Source organism: Cloeon dipterum, chromosome X (genome assembly GCF_949628265.1).
Source record: "Cloeon dipterum chromosome X, ieCloDipt1.1, whole genome shotgun sequence".
NCBI lineage: Eukaryota > Metazoa > Arthropoda > Insecta > Ephemeroptera > Baetidae > Cloeon > Cloeon dipterum.
In genome coordinates, this window is record NC_088790.1 from 4,130,414 (window position 1) to 4,153,486 (window position 23,073).

Below are 23,073 nucleotides of genomic sequence, written 5' to 3' on the forward strand. Positions count from 1 at the left end.
GCGCAGGACATGCTCTGAATCAGTGGCCTAGTTGCCAACATCGCGGGGCGTTAATAACGCGTTCTGCTTCTTTTATGAAGATCCTCTTTACTGTTTCATGCCTTTACTATTGTCAGATAACACAACACGCCCTTAAAAACGCTATGTAGTGCATTTAAACACAAAATTTGGCGCCATAATAATGCTAATTTCGTAATTTGCACAATTTGCAAAGCTCACAAAATTGACACAATTAGATAATCAATTTTGATTAAAAAGACAAGTAGCTGGAAAAAATTGCGCTTTGAAAGATAAAGAGCGAGCAGGGCCAATTGAAGGAATCATTAATAATTGTAAACTTGGCTGATTAGTTATCATATAGACTCATTGGAAGTTTTAATTCTTTTTGAGTAATATACAATAAGTAGTATAATAATATCCGAGTAATATCAGACATAAAAATATGTACATATATATCAATATGTTGACACAGCAATAAAAAAACACAATTATTAACATGTTGCTTGCAAGTTAATATGATAATTATACAATACATTTTGATGGTAATGAATATCATTAGCGTAATAAAATCCCTGCTGGCAGTAATATATTTATCATATATATCATAACATAGGCCCAAATCAAATTCTAGGCTTGTACGTAATGTGAATGTTCCCCTCCTCGTGCTCCTCGGAGAGACTTCTTTGATGTTCTTGCTGCTGGTCCTCAGTTATTGACTGCTGCTTTTTTCCATTTTCTTTGTTTTTTCTTGCAGAGCCTCGTCTGGCGCGTTCTTTGTCCCTGCTTGACGTCCGCCGCAGCAATGTTTTCACAGATTCTGCGCTCACGCTCAGTCCAGCTGCTGCAACTGAATAAAAATCTATTTAAATTAGCCGTGATGAGGTGGGTGTCAAAGAGACTTGCCGATGTTATCCGAAGATGATCTGTCAGACCCGACTTTCAGTACCCGAGAAGAAGCACTTTCTTTAAGCAATTCTTGTTGTGCAGGCGATAGAAACCATTCAGATCTCGTTCTCATCCTCGCTGCTTGTCTCTCGTGAACCTGGATTAAATTTTATTCATAAAGTGGCAATAAAATTTTATTTTTGACAGTCCTGAGGCTCGAATCAGGTTAGCTAGCCAATCAATCAGTCGACAATTCTACACGACGAGCCAAAAATAAAAAATAAAAACGCTTCTTTGGCGGTTTTTGGTCTGAATCTGGTAATACAAAGACGGCGACGACCAATCAGAGGAGGGAGTCAGTGGTTCTCTCTAATTGACCTGCCAGTGGAAGCGAGTCAAACAAAAAGTTGCTTGTTACTTGCGCTGGCAGTTGCTGTGGCGCTGCTGCCTCGATCTTAAGCCAGCGCTTCGTACAATCAGGAAACCGCACGCTTCTCAGATTCGTCGCCAGCGTTCTAGAGGCAATTTTTAACGCCAAAGAAGCGATTTTTACAATTCCGTCGATTTTCGGCAAATTGTGTTGAATTTCTGACTAAAAGATTCAGCTGCCCAACCTAAATCGGCCCCCAGGAATCGATTGGCACTGTTAAAATACAATTCCAGCGCTACTTTAAATCAATATCAATTAATTTTCTGTACAAAAAAGTGCAGAACATCGTGATATTTTTTGTAAATATCTTACTTGTGGCAGGAAGGACAAAGATTTTGTGCTTTCAGCGTATCTGTTGATTGCTCTCAGTTCCTCTAAAGTGAGGTGGTGACTTGTGGTGCTACTTGTGGATGAACGACTTGAGCTCTGTAATTTCATAGGGCATCAGGATGTGCTGGATAAAAGGAACATACACTAGCAAGAGCTCTACTTACTTGCTCAACGATTACTACAACAGCTCCACTGTCTTCATCAGCATTTCTATTTACATTTTTCTAAAATATTCATTCCCAAGCATAATTAAAAGCTGACAACTTAATGGAATATTCATGGAAACATTAAATTAAATTGAATGAAAAGAGGAGACGGAAAAAATGAGATCATTGAAGTTTCTACATGCTCCTAGGAAATGTTGAAATTATTCTACTGTACAGACAAAAGGGTGTGGAGAAAAAGCACTGAGAATAATAATTATGTTATTTCGTGTGTGTCAGCTTTGTTTAATCAGATGCTGACATTTCTCGGGACTTCCGTAACCAGTCATTATATATTTACACCCAATTAGTCAAGAGGTTGTTTTAGCTGTGTTGTTAAAATTAAATGAGAAAGGCACATGAAATTAGAGAAGAGATATTTTATATTTGAATACAAAAATATCATGAGGAACGTAAAACTTATAATCATATCGTACAACTAGTAGTGTGTTTGGGTGGGAAATACATATAATTAATTGTTGCAATGTATTTCACAGTGAAATTAATCAATGAATAAACATATTAACGTGATATGCCGTAAATTAAAATGCAAAAAACAGGCCCATCAATCAAGCAACTGTGGCATGCCATGCAAGGTGCTGCTTGACGAATTTTTTGTCCAGAGAGGCACTCGATTGTTGCGTGTATCCAAAATTAATTGACAGTGAGAGGTGGCGGAGGAGTATATAGGAAGAAACGGGTGGTTTCATAATCGGCCAGCGTTACCTTGAACAGACCGTTTTCTTCGAGACTAATGGACAAACGTGTGTATGATTGCAAGAGGTTGTTTTCAGGGATGATGCCCAGTGAAGACACGGAAGGCCCCAAAGATGAGGCCTCTGGAATGTGTATCAATGCGGGCGTTGAATGACTCTCCTCTTGCTGGGAAATTGCTGCAATAAATCCATTCAATCATCAACACACCACCATAGATATTTCGTTGAGTGGTTTGTTGAAAATGCCTATCATTGGGTGCTATCTTTTTCAATCTAATCTGTTAACGAACGGGTAAAATTGGAATTTTAACATCAATTTTACAATATTTGACTATTTTTAGACTGTTTATCTGTAAAAATTAGACGGTTTTAGAAGGCATCGATTGTAACGTTCATTTATTTTCATTTTTACTTTCCGATTTAAGCATTTTTAAGGAAAAGTCTAACGATAATTTACTGTTCAATGAGACAAAGCGATCAATGGGTTCTGGAAAAACTCGAAATTTCCTAAAAGGATTACTTTCAAGCTTAGTAAGTTTAACAAAATTCTAAAAGCAAGTAAAATTTTCTTTCAATTACGTATGAATTAATTATTTCATTTTGTTTCCGAAAAAATTTGAAAATTAGAAAGAGCTTTTTTATGTTTTAAGAATTTTTTTCTTTACAAAAAAGAAGCTACATGGCCCAGTGTAAATGATCATTTGATGGTCTAGCAATGATTGAAAGATAAAAAACAATGATTAATCGTCTAGATTTCACATTATTTAATAAGGAATTGAAATTTAACTCACGTGAAACCATGGTATTAGGCGGGTAACGGAAGCTGAAGATCCAATCATCCTCAACTTTTAAAATGCGGCCTGTTATGCGTGCGTAGAACTCGTAGTTTTGACGACCAAAGAGGTTGCTGGCTCCAAAGTTGTCAATCAAAAACTTCATGATCCTCGTAGCAACCTGCAATGAAAGAGGGTAAAAATGCAGGGTGATTTCAGCCAAAAATATAAATGCAGGATCACACGTATTGTGCTAAAGAGCTATGAGAGGGTGGCAACAGGTGGAAGATGTCGACTCTTTCTCAATAATTTCCCTTTTTAACCTTAGTATTTTAGCAGCTCATGTATTGTCACAAGCAAGTGCCAATGAGCGTTTTTTATCTTTAAAGAGGATTCATACCGCAAAAATCTGGATATAATTAAGCCAAAATTGACTGCAAAAAGTGGCTGAAAAATTGTTCCCTACTTGAAAATGTCTTCCTACTAGAATCACCTGCCAAGGAAATATGGTCAAGCGCTCTAATTCTAGGAGAAAATTTGAATTTTAAATTGTAAGAAGGTATCAATCCACTTTAAGGTTCACAAACATGCAGTGACTTGAGAGAGCTTCAAGAGATTTTCTGTTTTGCACCCACGTCGGTCTGATCACTTGCATCTCCTTGAAACAACTCTGAGAAGGGAGTTGGCAGGAAACACAGCTATTTTTTGCCCAACCACCAAACTGTGAAAAGAATCTACTTTTTTTACTAGAGTCACTCTATCTGAGTTTGATTTTGAACAAAAATGAAGGTCTCAGGGATGATCTGAACTGTTACTTACATTAACTTCCGCCTGAGAGCAATAGAAAATCAATTTAGTAAAAAACAAACCATACAGAACAGTTAATGATTTTTTTTTTAACAAACACTTGGTATGTTTTTTAAGTGAACACGAGATATTCTATTATTATTCTGTACCTTGTATCTCAGTACGTCTTCCATCCTGGCTTGTTTCCCGTCAGAAACGCAGCTTTGGAAGAAGGATGGGGCAACGGAAACACCCAACGCCTCCGAGCTCATGCCAGTGTTGGCTCTACCGGAGTGTGTGGCGATGACACGGAATGTTCCAAACAGTAAAACTAGAAGTCTCTGTGTTTGCTCAGGCAACGAAGTTATCATACTGTAAACACATTTGTTGTTGCGATTGTCAATAGAGGGAATAATATTATTTATGCACTCAGCAGAGCAGCACTTACTCGTGGATTTGGTCTCTTTGTTCCTCCTTGTCCCTTAGCTCTATGATTCTAAACAGGTTTTTTTCGCCAGTGTGCCCGAAAATTCCACCTGGCAATTTTCTAAGGAATTTCTTTAGGACAGAGGCAATTGTGTATACAGAGAAGTTGTCCATATTAACGAGGCGGCCGTTTTGAAGGAAGTGTATGAGCTTCTTCATGTTCCCTTGGTGGCCAGGAGCTCGAAAAACGTCCTTTTTGAACGGCGCCTCTTTGTTCAATTTCAAAATTAGAACCTGAAAGTGATAAAAACATTAAAACAAATGTTCATTAAATAATAATTAACAATGCAAAACCGTACCAATAGAGGCCCAGGAATGTCATTTTTGCAAACCTCTTCGAGAGGCACTCCAAACTTAACCCTGCAAAACACATGAGACATAAAATTAGGTCGACCTGGAGTAACATCGTCATGATTAGTTACATACTTTTCTAGTCGTCGAGGGTAGGGTACTGTAGACGGGTGGCCACAGGAAGTGACAACATTGCCGAAGGTGGCCGCCCTTTGATGCATCCTTTCAGTCCAAGTGGTCATAGCGTACGTCGAGGCTGCAGCCGAAACAACGCGCGCCTGGAACAGATTAACAGAGCGTGACCCGTGTGCCGTTAATTAGCGTCGAACTGCACCACCTTGCAGTCAAATTTCGACTTTCGTGACACCATAGTGTTGCAAAGGCTGACCAAACGACGAGGCCCTCAATTGTGAAGATTGCGAAAGGCTGGCGAATTAACAATACAAAGCCGTTTGCGGACACAACATACATACCTCAGCACTGCATCCTGCTCCGATGGTAGGCCCTTGTCGACTCACGGTCGCGCCAGACGCCGCCGAAAGTGCACGCCCATCACTGCGTCGTCTTTAAATTCGACAGTGCCAACTGCGAGAAATCTCAGCTGGACTTAACCATTCAGAAAAGTGTCTTAAATTTCGCCCAATTTGCTATCCAAACTTGAACAGGGAGTGACCTCGCTCTCGCTACACCCCCACTTCCAAATTATTTTCCTCAGTTTTGGCTTGTGCCAACCTACCGGAACGCTGGATCTGCTGGAGTATGCGCAGAGCTGCCAACAGTCGTGTACTCAATGGCGCGACGTCACTGAAGTGAGGCCTGTGCGTGACCGACAGCACACGCAACCGCAGGGTTCGCCGATTTTGCAATGCGCTCAAATGCACCGCTGGTTTTTTTGCGCAAAAAATCAGCCAGGAAATGGTAAAAACCCACCAATCTGCCTATTATATCGTATTTTGCGCAATATGCAAGACAAGAGACGAGCATAACAATTTCTTATGTGTCATAAATTTTAATCTTTTAATTAATAGACTCATATATTATTTTTAAGTGGAATCTTGCGGCTTTGGAGTTGATTTTTTAAAATTAAATATTGATGGAACTGTCCTTGTTGTGTAGTTAAAAATTGTTGACCACTTTAAGGCATGATTTACAAAAAAAAAAAAATACAAATCACACATTTGGAAAAAATGTCATATGTCATTTGGTTGTTGCAAGAAGTTAATTAATAAAAACATTAAGATTCAGATATGGTTAAAAAGGGTTCAGTAATTCTCAAGAGTACGAGAAAATTGCCATTAATTTTCTTGTTTTATTTTTCCCTTCAGTCTAAAAAATGTTATTTGTTTTTTAAAGTCCCGCTTCCTTTAAATATGGACCAAAATGCAAGAAAGTCCAATAAAAAGCTCATGTTTGACAGGTTAACACTGCTTGTTAATTGCGCTTAAACGATATATCACCAAAAAAACAATCTATTTTGGCCCATACCCTTCTCTAATTTGTAATGAATCGTTTAAAAATAGTCAACTATTTCCCGAAAAAAGTCTAAAATTCAAAGCCCTGTAACAGAAGAATAATATTTTTTAATCTCCACTACTTGTCTTTCTATGTGCATTATTAAATTTTATTGTTCCAGTCCTATTATTTGCTTTACAAAATGTGGCCAGAGAAGCAGCTAGAAGCATTTTTATTACCACTTATCTCTGCTCATTATTACAAAGATATTGTTTTACAAGATAAAAAAATATTGTTTAAATCCATTTGAGATTTATTCAATACAAGACAAACATAAAATTAAGCTATGGTCATCAGGGCGCTTGATCCATTCCAGGAACTCTGTAGAGAAAAATACCATCTGAATGGTAATAGCAATCTTTTATCCTGTAAGTCGCGCCTTCTTTGAATTTGTGTTTGGGTATTTCTATCTTCAATTTATAAGATGCCGTGTGCTATGAAACAAAAAACATGAACCGTTTTTAAAAATCCAAAGTTTGACTTAACCTACCATGTCATCTGGAGTTGGATTAAAGGTTGAAACGTTCTGCTCCAGCTTTTCTTTGTGAACATCAATGACTCTAGATTCCTTCCTTATTTCAGCAGGTACGTCACTCTCTTGTTCTTCGCCAAATCCTGTGCGTACATTGTATTTATTTCCATATTTAATAATTATTTAAATAAAAAACCTTCAATTTGAGGAAGATTCTTCATCTCATCCCTGGTTAAGAAACTCATCAAATGAGCACGCAGGATTTCATCCGGGACAGGAATTTTACCTTCTTTGAACGCTTTCCAATTTTTTGATGCAGCATTATCATGCTCCAGAATGCTTCTAGGCGTCCATTTGTTCTTAACAATTTGCTAAAATGATACTTTTATTATTTTAAGATGTCTAAATAGGTAGCTAAAATAAAACCTTGACGGCAACAACTGAAACAGGAAAGTTAGCTGAAAGTCTATCAAAAGTCCATTCAATGGGATTGCTCGCGTGCAGCATCTTAATTCTCTCTTTCGTCTCCCAAGTGAGAAAATTCGGAGTTCTTTGGGACGCTCTGTACTTGGCGACCATGCCTATCCTGCAATGCGAATTTAATTAATGTTGTTTAGAATTAATTATGCGATAGAATTACCAATCTCTAAAAGCAAGACGATCTCGTTCATCATCATCAACTGTATTGGACTCACGACTATCGAAATTTCGTCGGAAAAACTTTCTGTCCTCTTTAAAAAGAACGTCTCTAGGACTGGTGCCTTCCGAGTTACCATAAATGTCAGAATATTACAAATTGTCAGAATGGTGCAAATAATCATACCTCTTGTCTCTTTTTCGTCCATGTCCTCGTCGTCTGTGTTTCTTTGTGCTGAGTTGGAATTGCGCATGAAATTTCCTTTCATGTTCGAATTGGAACTGTTGGGTCGACTTTGATGCTTTTTTAACCAGTGAACATTCCGTTTAAAATGTCCTGAAACGAAATTAAACTAGAGACGAATTTTTAAACATAGATAATTTAAATTTTTTGATTTGATTCCACGACAGCTAAAAAAATCAACCACATGCAACCTACGTAAATAATAAATTATGATACAAACCTTTGTAGTCGACTCGAGGAGTCTCACCGTCATTGCCAATTTCCTGGTTGCGCTGTTCATTTCCTTCTCCCTTATTATTATCATCATCTGTCCTCCGAATATAAGTGCGAGTGAAGCTATTTTGAAAAGGTAGCCATGGTCGTATTTCTAGTGAATGTTTGACGCTTGAAACAAGCATTGAGCGAAGCATGGTATTTGTGATACACAGCTCGAAAGGCAAAATAATTCAGAATTTTTTTCCAAAATAACTGCTTAAAATTTGGATTGAATTCAATGAGTAAAGAACAAACGAAATCTAGGTTAAAGAACAATTTTGCGAGCTCGATTTGCACAGCCTCCTGCTCTGAGCTCTGATCTGCACCATGTGTTTGTGTTTGTGTTGATACTGTTAATGTTGTTTCTTGACTCGCATGTGGGCGTGTCGGATGAAGAGGAATGGCGGGAATCACGCAACAAAATTGATGATGGGCCTCTATAAATATTTTAGGGTATTAGCGATTTTTCGGATATTTCAGCATAATCTATCAAATTTGAATTTTGAACCTTTCGTTTGAGAAAAATGTATAATAAGAATTAGCTATCAAATTTAAATTATAATTCATAATGTCTTTTTGGAACAAATTTGAGAACTTCGAAAATACAACAACGACGGTGTCATCTGTATTTATAATTAAGATAAATCCGATTACGATGAAACGTTTATTTATATAATTCCTGAACCGTACTATTTTAAGTGGGCATGATCTGAAAAATAATTTTAACCTTAAATGTTCTCTGAAAATATCAGAAAATTCTGAAATTTCTACAATTCAAAATTATTTAATTCGTTAACCACTATCAATCTACTTTTAATTGGTTTATTATGTACGTTTTAAAAATATATTACATAAATTAAATATTTGACCTGTTTAGAACTGGAAGAGATACAATTTATTTTCGCATTTTATAAAACATTACTTTTATTAGCTAACTCACATTGTGTTACATTTTTAATATAAAACTTGCTCATTCTGAGTGTCATAATATGTATATATAACCTCTTGCTCTCTAGCACTCGCAGTGCGTAAAATCGCACCTTCTCATTTCCTCACCAAAACATAGTAAAGTTATTAGATTTACAGTTTTATTATAGATATATACTTTTCCGCTTATTTCTAGTAGCATTTTCATACCGAGTAGCTCTCTTGTCATAAATATATATAATCCTTAATAAGGAAACAAAAGTAGAATGTAATTGCATCCAGCTGGGAACCAAATCTACAGTTGTTAAAAAAGCTCTGTCGCGTAAACTGCAAAGATTCTATATGGTTATTCTAAATTGACTAGGGGTGTCAAAAATATTGATGCACGTGAATACTCATGGAGCACTGCATTCCTTGTTTTAATTTTACAATTTTCAGACGTGCGCTGAGTTGTATTTTGATATCAATTGTGATTGTACATCAAAGTCAAAGAAGTCATGAGGTAACAAAAAAATCTCCAAGCCAAAATCAATGTTAGAGTTACAAGCAAGCATTTTGATTTTTTTATGGAGGCTGAAAATTAAAAAGACAAAAAAGAAAGTGAGAATTGCTACCAACTAATACAAAACGCACAAAATACAAATCATAACCTACATTACAAAATGATATTTACACAAATTAAAGCTTGTACCAAAGCAATTTAAAACAATCAGAAAATTTCCGACTGTTTTTTCGATTAAATAAATGACTACCTACTGTATAAAAATAATAATTGAGCCACTCTGGCCAATCATTCGAATTAAAATAATAACAACAATTAAGCTTACGCAATCAGTTACCGTCCAGAAAACGAGCTGCCAAATTCTCTTGCCCCTTCGTCTAAAAGGTAAATTCAGGATGCACTTTTGATCTATATTCTTGCTTTACATTTTGACAGCAGTTAAAACACTGCTTGAAAAATCGGGGGAATCACAGCGTTGTTTCGAGAGACGATTCTCTCAATGGAAATGATAGCTACCTTGGCAAAGAATTTGGCAGCTCAAGCACTGGTTTTAGAGATTAGCTCAGGCACCAGCCCTTGATTTTTCCTGCTCGATTTTAGTTGTGATAACAATAGGTATGTGCTGCTAGTCGAAAATCTCCTTGTCCTAACCAATTGTGAAACACAGTTGCTTTAAAAGCACACTAAAAGGAGCACTGGAATTTAATTTTTGACGTTTCCAATCGATTCTGAGGATCAAACTAGGTAAGGCAGTCGACAATGCGATGTGTCGAAAATCAGCTTTACCTAATTTGACCTCCAAGAGTCGATTGGCAATGTGAAAAATTAAATTCGACTTGAAACTTATCTAGACTGCACGAAAGAATATTTGAAAAGCAAATATGTGCACCAAAAAGGAATATAGCAACACAGTGAATGCAGGACATCAGAGGATAAATTGATATCTTGATAAATATAGCTCGTTATTTGCGTTAATTCCATCAAAATCAACTACAGTTATCAGTTTACATGTTGCGTGTACTTATTGAGGTTTCTTAACAGTGAATGGAACAAAACCTAAATCTGACTAACAAAATAACTGGATGGTTTAGGAGAGCATACAGTTTGTGGTCCATCTATTGAGACAAAGTATACATCGGTATTGCTTGAATCATCAGGCCAGGCCATTTTTCATATTTGGCCAGCCAGCAGGTGGCTTTTTCTAGGACAACTTAAATTGTGGTGGCACTAATTTTAAATAATCACGATTTTCACTGATTTGAGCTGACGGGAAATCAAGCATTGAAAATACTACGCTAGAAATAATGTATTTACCACCAGTCACGGTCTCACATTCAATTATTCACTAATTTGATGCTGCAAAACTCAACACCCTGTCCATTGTCACATGCTTACATATGTCACGTATTCAGTGATTCTTGGCTGCATCCTTTGCTGCCATTATTAGTGGTGTTAAACTTGCTAGCGGCCTTGCCAACTTCAGGAATGGATGCTGCAATCAAAACCCAGAGTTTATTAGTATTTTTTAATAGAAAGGAACCCCACATTTTAAATTTAAAATAGAGGTCTCAGCCACGAGATTTAAGGTGGAGGATGGTGTGATCGGTTTAGCCGATTTTTTTTACCAGGCGGCTGGCCATTGTAATGAGTATTTGGATACTCGTTTAGTGGATCTGTGAAAATTATTTTTTCTCGGGGGAGGAGGCTGGCTGCGGCTGGCAATATTTTAAACGTGAAGTTTAAATCATGCTTAACGGCCTGAAGGTCCGAAAGACATTTTTCTCCTGCACTTTTTAATATTTGACTCTTTTTTGCCGGTGGCTGGCGCAGCTTAGCCAGATTCACGGCGGCTGCTCACATGACCCAAAATTTGCAGGCTGACTCGGAGCAGTGCGGCTAGCTGAGACCTCTATTTTAAAAGGATAAAAATCTCATATTTTACAGAATTCTTATGCTCCTCCAAGAAGACAAAACCATGATAGCAAACAACTCGCTAACACTCCGTGTCCCAATAACATTAAAAATAAAAAATCGCGAACTCATTGGAGAAAGCCCAGCAGTACAGACAGAAAAGGATCAGCACCCTAGTCTTTTAATTGAAATGCTAGACATTCGTCCCATGAAATTAACTCACGCATGCTGTATAGTTGCAAACCAGCAAGTATGAAAGCTTTCGCAATACCCAAAAATCTGAATGAATCCGTCATTGAAAGAGAATCAAATTTAGGCGCCAACCAGCCCTCACTCGACCCCCAAACATTGATCGGAATCTCAGCAGTTTGTGAAAAGCAGGCTTTCATACCTGTTTTTTATTTTAAATAATTATTATTTAAAATTAAATCGGAAAATAGTAAATGAGAGGAAGTTAATTACCTTGAGCAATTCAGATGCAGACGATCGTTGCTCAACTTCCACTTCGAGGCACTGATCAAGGAAGTCCTGGAAAACGGCTGACAATTTGTCCTTATCTTTGATGTCGGGCTTTCCGTTTGTGGCGATAAGGTAGAGGGCTCGCAGGGGATTTTCATTGAGGTAAGGTGGTTCTCCCTCGATCATTTCAATCGCCATGATGCCAAGCGACCAAACGTCCACTTTGGGTCCATACTGCTTTCGTGTGACCACTTCGGGCGCCATCCAGTAAGGCGTTCCCACCATGGTGGTTCTTTTGTTTTGCTCGGGCGAAATTTGTGCGCAAAAACCAAAATCAGTCAGTTTGACAGAGCCATCCATGCCCAGAAGAATGTTGTCCGATTTGATATCTCGGTGAATGACCTGATTTGAATGCAGGAACTCTAAAGCCTGCAACACTTCTCGACAAACACTGGCAATTTGGCCTTCGTCCATACAAGTCTCAGTGACCACGTCCGTCAAGGATCCACCTGGGAGATATTCCATTACCACCTAGAAGAATTAAATTACACAATTAAGCAGTGAGAAAAAAACTCTGGTTAAAACCAGTTTCACCAAATTTTCCAAAGTTATTTTTTTTATGGAATTAATATCAGAATAGCTCTGTAAAAACTGGCTAAATATAATGGAAAAACTGGTTCTAACCAGAGCCAGCTTTGAATTTAAGGAGACTTACCCAGAGTTCCTCTCCAACTAAGTAGCTATCTAGATAGTTAACTACATTTGGGTGTTTATTCTCTCGCATCACAAGAATTTCATTGATAATTAGTTCCTTTTTAGGTTGTTGTGATAAATTCATTTGCTTGATAGCAACCTCCATACCGGTGCACGTTTCAATCGCTGTGAAAACAGTACCAGAGGCCCTAGACAAACAACATGAATTGTCAGAAAGAAATCAATAAAAACGAGAAATACACGCACCCTTGGCCAATTTTCTCCATTTTAGTGTATTTCCTATTTGGATCACCCACACTAACGATGGTTCTCAGCCGCTCCAAAATTTCCTCATCAGACATTTTCTTCTTCCTAGGTTTATCTCTCTCTAAGGCTGTGACTAAACCTCCACCGGCAGGACTGGTTGGGACTTGTGTGGTGGCCGAAGTTGGTGTTGGGGACGTTGTTGCGGCGCCGAGGTGCGAGGACGACGAGGAAGAAGATGAAAGCATGGCAGTGGCATTTTTATTCTTGTCCAGCATCATTGCCGATCCGTTCGTGTGTTGGTGAAGCACGTGGTGAGGTGAGGTGGGCAGGTTTGTATTGTTTCGCGAACTATCTTCATCGAGCGGCTTGGTGTACTGGAAACATTGGAAAATTAACATTCGCTGAGCACGGGATTTTTTTTTTATTCTCCTCACAATTGATTTGGTTCTTTCTGGGCGGGCAGCAATTGGAGGTGGTGGCGGAGAAACTTCATCGTCCTCATTGTCTTCGCCTCCGGTGTGCTCCGTATCTGGAGTAGTGGAAGGACTGCAGGACGAAGGGTGGCTCGAGCCAGTAGGTGTGTGACTGGAACCTGAGGCAGCGCTAGTCTGACTAGGGCCTCTCAAAGGGGTGGAAACTAGAGGTGTTGGAGGGGGCTCGACAACTGAAATTTTATTAGAGATTAAATTGTTATGTTTTGTGTTTTGTGGTCTCTGATTTGAAAAGGACGTTTTAGTTTCAGGTGGAATTATTTAATTCATGTCTGCGAATTTCGTGGAATATATTCAATTTGACGATTTTTTTGAAAATATATTAAAATTTTAAGATTAGATGAATCAAACGGTGAGTCGATTTTGACTTTCCGGTAAAAATTTAAAATTTCCAGTAACGGCTCTTTCTAGGGTTGCGTTTTATTACCACCCGGTTTTATCTCCACTCGATTTTACCTGTTTTTACCAATTTCTCGCGCAACAATTGCAAGTATTGAAAATTTCTATTTTTTCCCTGTGAAAATCTAAAAGCTGCGATCGAAGTGGCCACGATTTCCTCTTTTGTGCAGATTTTATTCTTTAAAAATTGTTTTTTCTGCCTCAATATCTTCAAATATTTATCTCTGACAATTTTATGTGTCGAGGTCAGGAGCAAATAATTTTCCAGGTTTGGGGAGTTATTAATTACGATTCATCAAACAAAAAACTTTTGAACATTTTGAAAAAAAGTTTAAAAAGGCCTTAAAAATCATAAACTTTAAACAAATAGACGTGGTTTGTATCGCATGTTAAATGAAACCACTGCTCTTTTCTCACAATAGTAAACAACCTGATACTGTCAAAACGGTAGCGTTTTTAAAAGAAGAATAAGTTTCCATTTTAATTCTTCATTCAATCATTTACCTAAAACTAAAGCGTCAAATCCTTCGAGTTTCTTTAAAAGCCATACCTGCTATTTTCGCAGTGGTCATGTATTTGGAGGGTTTGTGCTCTTTGGAGGAATTGTCATAGTAGTTCAGCACGTCGAGCACCGCCTGCGGATTTTTCTTTTGCTCTTGCTTGCTAATGTTGGAAGCCATAAGGAGCCGCGCCCACGCTTCAGGCATTCCCTAAAATTGACATGACAATGTTAGTGCATCAAGACAGTTATTCGAAAATGCATCTAAAAAATTGAAATTGAAATTAAAAAAATAATAAAACTGATCATTTTGTATTTTGTAGTTGACATACTATTTTGTTGGTCAGACATAAATATAGCTTTTCTTTTAAGGTGCTCTACAAATGAGAAATTAATTAATTTTAGTACAATCATATCACTTGTTGCACAATGTTTATGAGGTGTAGAGATGCTTGATGTTATGAAAATTATTATTTCAAATTGATTTCAGTTTTGTTTATTGGGGGAGGGAGCGCAAACACCAATTTCTATTGGGTTAATAAGCGGTGCTGTAATGAAGCTATGCTTTCCTGGTTGACGTAAAAATAACATAACGGAACGGAAGTTTGCAACATAACTATTTCGAACCATGATTGAACGATGGGAATGGACACCATGCTCAAACCATAACAAGAATACTTACTTTTAACGGCAGCTTGAAATGAGAAGAAAAATCATAAGTTGGGTAGTAGCAAATTAAAACTGCTATGCCGAACTAATTGGTTAAAAAGCATGGGCACAACAGACTTCAATGAATAACTGTTTAATAGTTTCCAATCAGCACATTCGCATCAAAATTAACCCCGAGTTATTGATTGAAACTTCTGCTACTGTCATGCATTTGATTTGTGCTGGCAACACCAAAGGCACACACTAAACCCGTGTTAGTAAACGCAAATTCTTGGTTTGCCCATACCGATGTTCCAACACGCATTATAATTGACTTACGGTAAATTCGCCAGTAATCGCATCAAATCCAACGTGAACGGTGTGCTCAAAATTAGTGGGGTAGGAGATATTTGGCTTGTCGGGCGCGTCGCTCGCCCCAAAACTGCTTCCCATGCCAGGAGTCTTCTGTTTTTTGGCTTTCGCTGCCTTCAAGGCACGCTGCTTTTTCTTTTCGTCGGCAGCATCTGGCTCTTTTGGTAAGGGCCGCATGTCCACTGGAAGTGTGGGAGCCATGTCCCCTCTGCAATAACATAGTATTGCAATTAACTTCATATTCATAAAAAATGTGCTAAGGGGTTTTCATCTTATCTCGCTTTCAGTACAAGAATCATTTTTATTTAGAAAACAAACCTATTGCTTGTCAGCCGGACAGGAGGTGCTGGAGGTTTGTCGTCGTCGTCAGACATGGTGTTAGTGTCTTTTCCCCTGCAGGTCAACTTATACCAGATCTGTGAACAAAATTTCAAAATGTTTTCCTTTAGTTTGAAACATTTTTGACTCATAGCAATAAAATTATTTCCAATCACTGAGTAGGATAGCGTTGCCCGTGGATAACGATTTTTGTTTTTCTCGAACAAATAAAGCCCGGTAAGCTCATGATGAGGACATATACACAATATTATCAAATGCCTAGATTAGGAAAACACCACAAGGGTGTCTTGTAAAATGCAGTGAGTCATGAAAATATGATATCCTGGCACGGCTCACCTATCCCTCCTCGCGTAACCAGACAACTTATGTATTAACATGAATTTTTTCAAGGTTAATGCGGCAAGTGCAAGGTGTTTGAAGCTACTGCGAAGTCGCTGCCAGCAAACTACCCCAACAAGAGGCCCCTAAATTGAACTTATCCCAGGTTCGCAGTGATTAATCACAGCCACTAGACGCTTGAGCAAAGTTAATTCCAATTATACGGCGTTAAAAATAAATTTGACAGAAAAAATGTCACCCAGGCATACAAAAACACATGGAAGTAGAATCGATTTTCATGTCAATTTTCGCGTTCCAGTTTAGGTGAGATGATTTCGAACCGACTGATGTGTTTCGAAAAATACTATTTCGTCAAGAGCAAAGCATTACCTGTAGCGCGAATAGTCCAAACCATGGTCTTAATCGACAAACTAATAGCAAATTAATCGAGCAGCCATCATGAACATGGATGTGACGTCACATGTTACGTCATCAGGACCCCAGTCCCACCTTTTACGCCATCATCGCCATCTATCAGTGACACTGTAAGTTATAAGCCAAACAACGTTCAGCACGTGAATTATTGCCCCAGCTGATTAGTGTTTATGTGTGAAAATGCACTGTTAGGGAGGTTCTTCCAACTTTGTTTGTTTTATTTTAACAGAAAAATCAACTAAACTTCATTAATCATGACGATTAGCGAGCTTTTTTCTGGCTTGTCAGACAACCCTTATTTCGGAGCCGGCTTTGGACTCTTTGGTCTTGGTGCAGGTGCGGCCCTTTTAAGAAGGGCGGCTCAGGGTGCTACTGTATTGTTTCGGAGACACTACATGATAACCTTAGAGGTAAAATTGTATTTTACGTTGCAAAATTACAATATCCACTTAAAGGTTCCCTGCCGTGACAAAAGTTACCAGTGGCTGCTGCAATGGATAACCCACAAAGGAGCACGGAAAACGCAGCACTTGAGCGTAGAGACTAGTTTTGAGCAGAAAGAAAGCGGTCACATTAAAACTACATACGATTTCATCCCAAGTATAGGAAGACATTTGTTTAGGTATTAATTAAAAATAAATAAAAATTGAAATCCTAAGAAATGGGACTAATTTTCCAGATACAAAGGCACGTGGATCCAGGTGGAAAGAACGCGAGAGCAACAAACGCTGGATCTTCACATGGGTGTCCCTTGGGAAACAGTCACTTTAACAGCTTTTGGCAGAGATAAAAATTTGTATTTCCAAATTCTGGAGGAAGCTAGGCAAATGGCCCTGTTGCAACACGAAGGAAAAATCATCATGTACACAGCAATGGGAGCAGAATGGAGACAATTTGGACACCCAAGAAGAAAGCGACCGATTTCGTCCGTCGTTTTAGATGTAGGAATAGCCGAACGAATCACAAAAGATGTCCAAGATTTCGTCAATAATCCTGGATGGTACAGCGACAGGGGTAACATCTTGCTAAAATGACTTTCAATTCGAAAAATCATATTTTTTCCAGGCATCCCCTACCGTCGGGGCTACCTTCTTCATGGCCCGCCTGGCTGTGGTAAATCATCGTTCATTTCTGCCCTGGCAGGAGAGCTGGAAATGGCAATTTGTGTGATGAATTTAAGTGAGCGAGGCCTGAGTGACGATAGGCTAGCTCATTTGCTGGCAGTTGCCCCAGTGCAGAGCATCCTGCTCCTCGAAGACGTGGATGCTGCTTTTGGAAGCAGAGAAGAGTCAGCCCAAGGTCTCTTATTATCACACTAAAAACTCTAAAAATACCAAATTGATTTTCTCTTCCAGCCAAGGCTGCTTTTGAAGGCTTGAATCGAGTTACGTTCAGTGGACTGTTGAATTGTCTAGATGGAGTAGCGTCAACTGAAGCTAGGATATTGTTCATGACAACGAATTATTTAGAAAGGTATTTTAATTTTTTATATTTGTTATTTTTGTTTATTTTTTGGTAATATTGCAAAAAAACCTGTTTTTTTGCGGATTTTTTCTGCGATTTTGCGCATTTTTCCTAAACACATTAATTTTTTTGAAAAAAATCATGATGGATGAACCAAAAGTAGTGATTGTTACAAATCAGTAAAAGCCACTGGCTTCACCAAAAGACCAACAATTTTAACATCGTAATTTTACAACAATTTTATGTATTAAATTTTTTTTGGCGCGAAATGTGACCTTTTTGGGGTTAAATTGAGAATAACCAGCTGTTTTTTTATGCTAAAAACCAGTGGTGCATTTTTACGCATTGCAAAGTTACACTCATCTTGCAGGCTGGACCCTGCCCTCATTCGGCCTGGACGAGTGGACGTGAAGGAATATGTGGGCTACTGCTCTGAAACGCAAGTGCAAAAAATTTTCTTGAACTTCTACCCTGGTGAAAAGATGGACACTGCGTGCGAGTTCGCCAAATCTGTCTTGCTTAAGAAAAAGCCAGTGAGTCCTGCAATGTTGCAAGGCTTTTTCATGTTTTACAAAAACAGCCCTGTTGAGGCTGTGCAAAGTGTCGACAAAATCTGGGAATTGCAGTAGGTATGTTAATAATAAAGGCTGTGTTTACTGCATAGTATTTATCAATAAATTGGTATAAACCTGAAACTAATACATCAGTAAGAATAAATCTTTCAATGTTTAAACACAACAGCACGCAGCTTGCGTGCACGCAACACGTGAACTCTTCTAAATGCCTCTTCAAACACCAGATAAAAATTGTTAAATATCTTCTGGTAAAATGTAAACACATTCATCCAAAGTTGGAATGTTAACTAAGTAATATATTAGATGAAAATTAATATCAAATCAATATACACTCCCACCTGACAAGATTCAGGTGGACGAGAAACCATGGGTACCATGGAAGGCTAAAAATACAGTTTTTCATAAGTACAATCAGAGCTACATGGCCTCAATCAATAAAAATGTTAAAATATAATCACATGGGCTCTAATGCAGTGTGAATATAAGTTTTGCAGCACAACCCGAATTGATTTGTGCTAAAAATAGTGAAGCACCTTTAATTTTTTTCTCAATACTACAGAAGAGTTTTTAGTGCATCCCCATCAACACCTCTCAGCCTTAACCAAAGTTTCAGGCACTTGGTCCCTAGTTTTGGTAATTATATTCTGTCCCAGCAGCTCGGGGCATGGCCGTATTCCCGCTTGGATTTCCTGCATTGTCTTCAGCAAGTCGTAGTTTATGTGGTCAGAAACCACAGAGTCAAACCTAAAATTTTTTATATTTTTAGACAGGATTAGCTTAATGTCAAAATGTCACGGTTCAGAGGGGAAAAACAGCTAAATTAAATCGTTATTTACTAGTTGATGGCGTCATAAATATTTTACGAAAGAAAAATTGCCATCAAGTAGAAACAAGAAAAGAGCATAGAATAATTGCGGCTATTAATTCTGTGTCGGAGGTCGGAGATGTCTTAGGTCAATAAAATTGTAGCTCTTCTTTGTACTGAAGAAACAGAGTATCTAAAATTTATATGGCTACCTGGAATATGAAATTTAGAATATTAAACCGTATGAAAATTTAATTCTTATATTTTGTTTGACAGAAAAATGTAATTTATAAACGATTTTCTTAAGATTAGTTTGCAAAGTTTATTCTAGTGTTTCCTAATTATTGACATTGTTTTTAACTGAACTTAAGGAGTTTAGAGCTTACTTAAAATAAGGATAATTAATACTAATTGATTTCTTGCGCGAATTTCCTCTAGTTTTCTGAATTTCTTTCCTCTGACGCGTGACATTTAGTCGTTCTAATCTCAATTTTCCTACTTGTATTCCGGGTGACTGACGACTTGATTCCTGATCCAACAAGCAGTGGTCAAAAGTTTTCCAGCCGCCCTCTTTTGGATCAAATTCAAATACTGCTGGATGGTGCAGTGCGAGTCTGCGTCAACGTCCATGTTGGACAGGTAATTGTGAACAAGCGGAATGAGGCCGGGGAATTCGCCCTCCTGCAAATTTATACATGCGTCAGTGCGAAAAATGTAGGTTACAAAGAATCTTTATACCTTTCCGTTGATGATTTCGTCCAGGGTCATCTGAGTATATTCGCCATCGGGTTTGCAATTGGTCGGCGACTGACAGCAGCTGGGCGAGTCACCTGTGGTAATATTCTTGCGGAACCAGAACTTCTGCGTCTTTGCGGCATCTCTTAATTGGGCATTCTGCATGTTTTCGTCAACCTAACAAATAAGCCATCTGTGCGATAGAATCTAATGTCCCACAGCCAACCTCAATTACCTTGCTGATAGGGATTAGCATATTGAGTTTGAAGGACAATATTGTCCTTGTCAGCAGAACGACGAAACAAACAATCGCGGCATTCTCAAAATCTGTGAGCTGCGCCTCGCAAGGCCTGAACTCGACGCGCCATCCGATTGGCGAATAAGGAGGCGGAGGTTTGAACCTCATCGTCTGCCAGTTAGTGCTTTGAATATTCTAAAAGCAGATAAAAATAAAATTGATGGGTGCAATCAAATCAACGATAAGATTGCTAAACACACCTCAAAATGGTCAGTGTCATGCTCATCGTCTTGATCAACTTTTTCACTGAATAGCGACACAGAGTCCCTGATAAACAAGTGGGCAATGTGCTGGGCCAAAAGGGGGTCAATACCGGCATCAATCATTTGTTTGTAGGCATTCTCGTCCATCACCAGCGGCACGTCGTTGTATCTGAATAAAAAATTACGAGCTATTTTTTTAAAATAAACGGCAGTTGGAAAACTCAATCAATATTTTTAAATTTTGGCTGTCATTTTGATTATTTTATTTATGAATTTGAAAACTCACAAGGGAACCCTGGGTTTAAATGTGTTAATTTACTGTGATCTTTTTCAATACGGTGTTGTTTTCTGGACAAACATTTTAGGAAAAACTGTCCAATTTTTTCAATCATGAAGGGTTTTTTATTATTGACTTCCCTAGACGTTTGAGGCAGAAAATTGCATTAGAGCGGGACGTACCTAGGGTTCCCTTGTCAGAGGCAAATATTTTTAGTGAAATCCCTTTAAACTCAGTGAAAACCGACTTACTTTTCACCATCACGTGAGAGATAGGAGTCAATTGAGTCATAGCGTGACTTTGCAATTCTCCTGACGCCCGACCCTGTAGGAATGGGCTCCAATCCCCTTTCTTGGCGCGTCCTGCAGTCAACCGATCCAGAAATGACATTCCATCGGCAGTCAACATCAGTCAGCATTCCGCGATGGACTGGAGATGCCGCAGTCAAAGCCAGCTACAGTTAGTTCAATAATATGTTGATTTACACCAAAATTTATTTTAGTTTTTTTCTACCAGAATAGGACAGAGGGGAGTGAGTTGATCATACAAGGTCCTGGCCTCATTGATGTTGCACGCCTGGAATGTGACCTGAAGGCAACAACAGCCCATTCCAAATCCCATGGCATCCAAGTAAACGTGATCAGGCAAAGCTGCGCTTTGCGAAGTACCGTCATCCCCGTATTGAGACAAATCCTCAACGTACGGGCTCGGCGTGTTCTTATCCTTGAAAACTGGTAGTTAACAAATTAATAAAACATTGTAGAGATAAAAGAGAATGATGGAATACCGGGCAAATTGATGGCCACTTTCTCACCACGCCTCTCGCGGATGTTTCTCGTCAATGTTTTAAAGCGTGGATGACCAGGAAAGATGACGTCGTCTGGCAGAAAGAGTGATTGACTTGATCCCTCTGTCGGTGTTGGTTTATGGAATGGATCGGTGAATCCAGGGCAGCCGAGCCTAAATTTAATTCATATCTTCATCAATGTCGTTAATTTATTTAAAAATATAGATTGAGCGAAAAAATAGATTAAAATATACAAGAGAGGAAATGCAATGTTTGGTTTTTATTTAAAGAACTTTGATAGATTTTATAAATTTGCCACTGCCAGCTTAGGAATTTTTGTCAATACCTTGGAAAACTTGTAATCGACATGAGGACTTCTCCAGGTTGCAAAAGGGCTGCAGCCTCTTCTCGTCTGTAGCGCATGTTGGCCTCGACAACATTGAAATGCGCCAAAAGCCCTCCGTAGGGCTTGCCAGGAGTCCCTTCAACCATGTAAGCTCCATACTCAGGGCGCCAAAGAGACCTAACCGCACTGCGAAGCAATAAAATGATAAAATACAGGAAGCAACAGAGGGGAATTGCAAAATTGGTAGTAAGAATGACAAGTCATTTTGCATTACGCAAATCCTTGCAATAACTATCCTTCTTATCAGAATTCAGAATGAAAGCTGTTTACAGCTTCAAGTTACAGGACAGTCCTTAACACTATTTCAACATTACGCAATGCCAAATTGCGTAAACATTATGATACAGAGAGGCAAGAGGTTACACTCTCTGTTAAAACATGAAAGTCAACACAAGAACTAGAAACATTCCACAGATTAATCTTATAGGATTGTGATTTAGTGCCAGACCAACAAAAAACTATTTTACGATATATTATACGTACTCAGGATCTTTCTCTTCTTTTTCTCTCAAAATAGCTAAAATCTCATGAGCCCGAAGACTCACTTTCGCTGTTTTATTCTCATGATCAAGTTTGACAATTATGTATTCAACCTGAAAAAAAAACGAAATACATACATATCATAGTAAATGACAGTGACGAAATCATAAGAGGCAAACCAACCTCGTCTCCCCACTTAAGGATGTCACCTTTTCTGTCCTGAACCCTGTTAAACAAATTAATGAACTGGGTGATCCCGTGTTTCCGCACGTGGTCGGCTAAGGCCTTAGTCTGCGGCCACGTAAGTGGACTTCCTTCGGAGAGAAGTCCCATATTGTGCAGTTACTCGTGAGGTCGTGAGTTGACTGGGCCAAGACCGAGAGGATCCAAATGCGCCGGCTCGCTACTGCCGCGATAAAGAGAAACCTGTTTGGGCTGGGCGAACACGGCCTCTGTCACTCTCGATTGATTTATTAATCTGACGCTTACTTACGTAACTCTCGTCGTCGACTGTGATAAAAAAACCACGGAGAGGAGTGTATTATCATTCAGCGGTGATGTGTCGGCATGACGTAAGCACCGAAAAACTAAGAAACAATACCGCAGTCGCCGCCGCTGCGCTGGACCCCGCAAAAGTATGTTTTTTCCTCCCTTGTCAGCTGATATCGGTCTCTGTCTCCATTCCCACTGCTGCCAACAAAACCTCTGATCTCCGTTTTCAACGCTGAAAAAGGGGCACACTGACAGAGAGTCCTACCACACAC

At 38.7% G+C, this 23,073-nt stretch overlaps 5 protein-coding genes across 11 annotated transcripts; 1 reads left to right on the top strand and 4 right to left on the bottom strand.

Moving 5' to 3' along the window:
- Positions 1–346: 346 nt before the first annotated feature.
- RhoGAP71E (Rho GTPase activating protein at 71E) lies at positions 347–5,638 on the bottom strand. Of its 5 annotated transcripts, none has more exons than XM_065493813.1 (12): positions 5,374–5,638; positions 5,036–5,178; positions 4,909–4,969; positions 4,572–4,843; positions 4,294–4,495; positions 4,157–4,168; positions 3,356–3,518; positions 2,575–2,741; positions 1,810–1,869; positions 1,628–1,741; positions 904–1,042; positions 347–847 (listed from the first exon to the last, which is right to left on the bottom strand). In XM_065493813.1, the coding sequence occupies exons 2-12, from the start codon at positions 5,140–5,142 to the stop codon at positions 621–623; spliced, it is 1,524 nt and encodes a 507-aa protein (XP_065349885.1). In that variant the 5' UTR covers positions 5,143–5,178; positions 5,374–5,638; the 3' UTR covers positions 347–620. The 5 variants fall into 5 exon arrangements, with proteins under 5 accessions (XP_065349885.1, XP_065349883.1, XP_065349887.1 ...); XM_065493811.1 differs by having other exon boundaries at positions 347–859; XM_065493815.1 differs by lacking the exon at positions 1,810–1,869 and having other exon boundaries at positions 347–859; positions 5,374–5,636.
- A 1,006-nt stretch (positions 5,639–6,644) lies between these two features.
- Positions 6,645–8,353, bottom strand: LOC135945552 (uncharacterized). Its single transcript, XM_065493310.1, has 7 exons — positions 7,985–8,353; positions 7,708–7,857; positions 7,525–7,645; positions 7,311–7,470; positions 7,081–7,255; positions 6,903–7,027; positions 6,645–6,846 (listed from the first exon to the last, which is right to left on the bottom strand). The coding sequence occupies exons 1-7, from the start codon at positions 8,172–8,174 to the stop codon at positions 6,706–6,708; spliced, it is 1,062 nt and encodes a 353-aa protein (XP_065349382.1). The 5' UTR covers positions 8,175–8,353; the 3' UTR covers positions 6,645–6,705.
- A 987-nt stretch (positions 8,354–9,340) lies between these two features.
- On the bottom strand, positions 9,341–16,351 carry Pak (serine/threonine-protein kinase PAK 3-like protein). 2 transcript variants are annotated; one of them, XM_065494971.1, is made up of 10 exons: positions 16,235–16,351; positions 15,506–15,603; positions 15,155–15,395; positions 14,850–14,861; positions 14,219–14,378; positions 13,213–13,442; positions 12,779–13,152; positions 12,534–12,720; positions 11,822–12,349; positions 9,341–10,940 (listed from the first exon to the last, which is right to left on the bottom strand). In XM_065494971.1, exons 2-10 carry the CDS (start codon positions 15,559–15,561, stop codon positions 10,857–10,859), a joined length of 1,872 nt encoding a protein of 623 aa, XP_065351043.1. In that variant the 5' UTR covers positions 15,562–15,603; positions 16,235–16,351; the 3' UTR covers positions 9,341–10,856. The 2 variants fall into 2 exon arrangements, with proteins under 2 accessions (XP_065351043.1, XP_065351044.1); XM_065494972.1 differs by lacking the exon at positions 14,850–14,861.
- On the top strand, positions 16,299–18,460 carry Bcs1 (Bcs1 chaperone). 2 transcript variants are annotated; one of them, XM_065494974.1, is made up of 7 exons: positions 16,299–16,389; positions 16,509–16,689; positions 16,735–16,901; positions 16,959–17,293; positions 17,345–17,578; positions 17,635–17,752; positions 18,114–18,460. In XM_065494974.1, exons 2-7 carry the CDS (start codon positions 16,534–16,536, stop codon positions 18,370–18,372), a joined length of 1,269 nt encoding a protein of 422 aa, XP_065351046.1. In that variant the 5' UTR covers positions 16,299–16,389; positions 16,509–16,533; the 3' UTR covers positions 18,373–18,460. The 2 variants fall into 2 exon arrangements, with proteins under 2 accessions (XP_065351046.1, XP_065351045.1); XM_065494973.1 differs by having other exon boundaries at positions 16,351–16,451.
- Positions 18,392–23,011, bottom strand: Gclc (glutamate--cysteine ligase). Its single transcript, XM_065494969.1, has 12 exons — positions 22,803–23,011; positions 22,493–22,744; positions 22,313–22,422; positions 21,770–21,955; positions 21,424–21,596; positions 21,150–21,367; positions 20,888–21,090; positions 20,357–20,528; positions 20,094–20,291; positions 19,862–20,035; positions 19,623–19,804; positions 18,392–19,062 (listed from the first exon to the last, which is right to left on the bottom strand). The coding sequence occupies exons 2-12, from the start codon at positions 22,640–22,642 to the stop codon at positions 18,900–18,902; spliced, it is 1,929 nt and encodes a 642-aa protein (XP_065351041.1). The 5' UTR covers positions 22,643–22,744; positions 22,803–23,011; the 3' UTR covers positions 18,392–18,899.
- Positions 23,012–23,073: the final 62 nt, after the last annotated feature.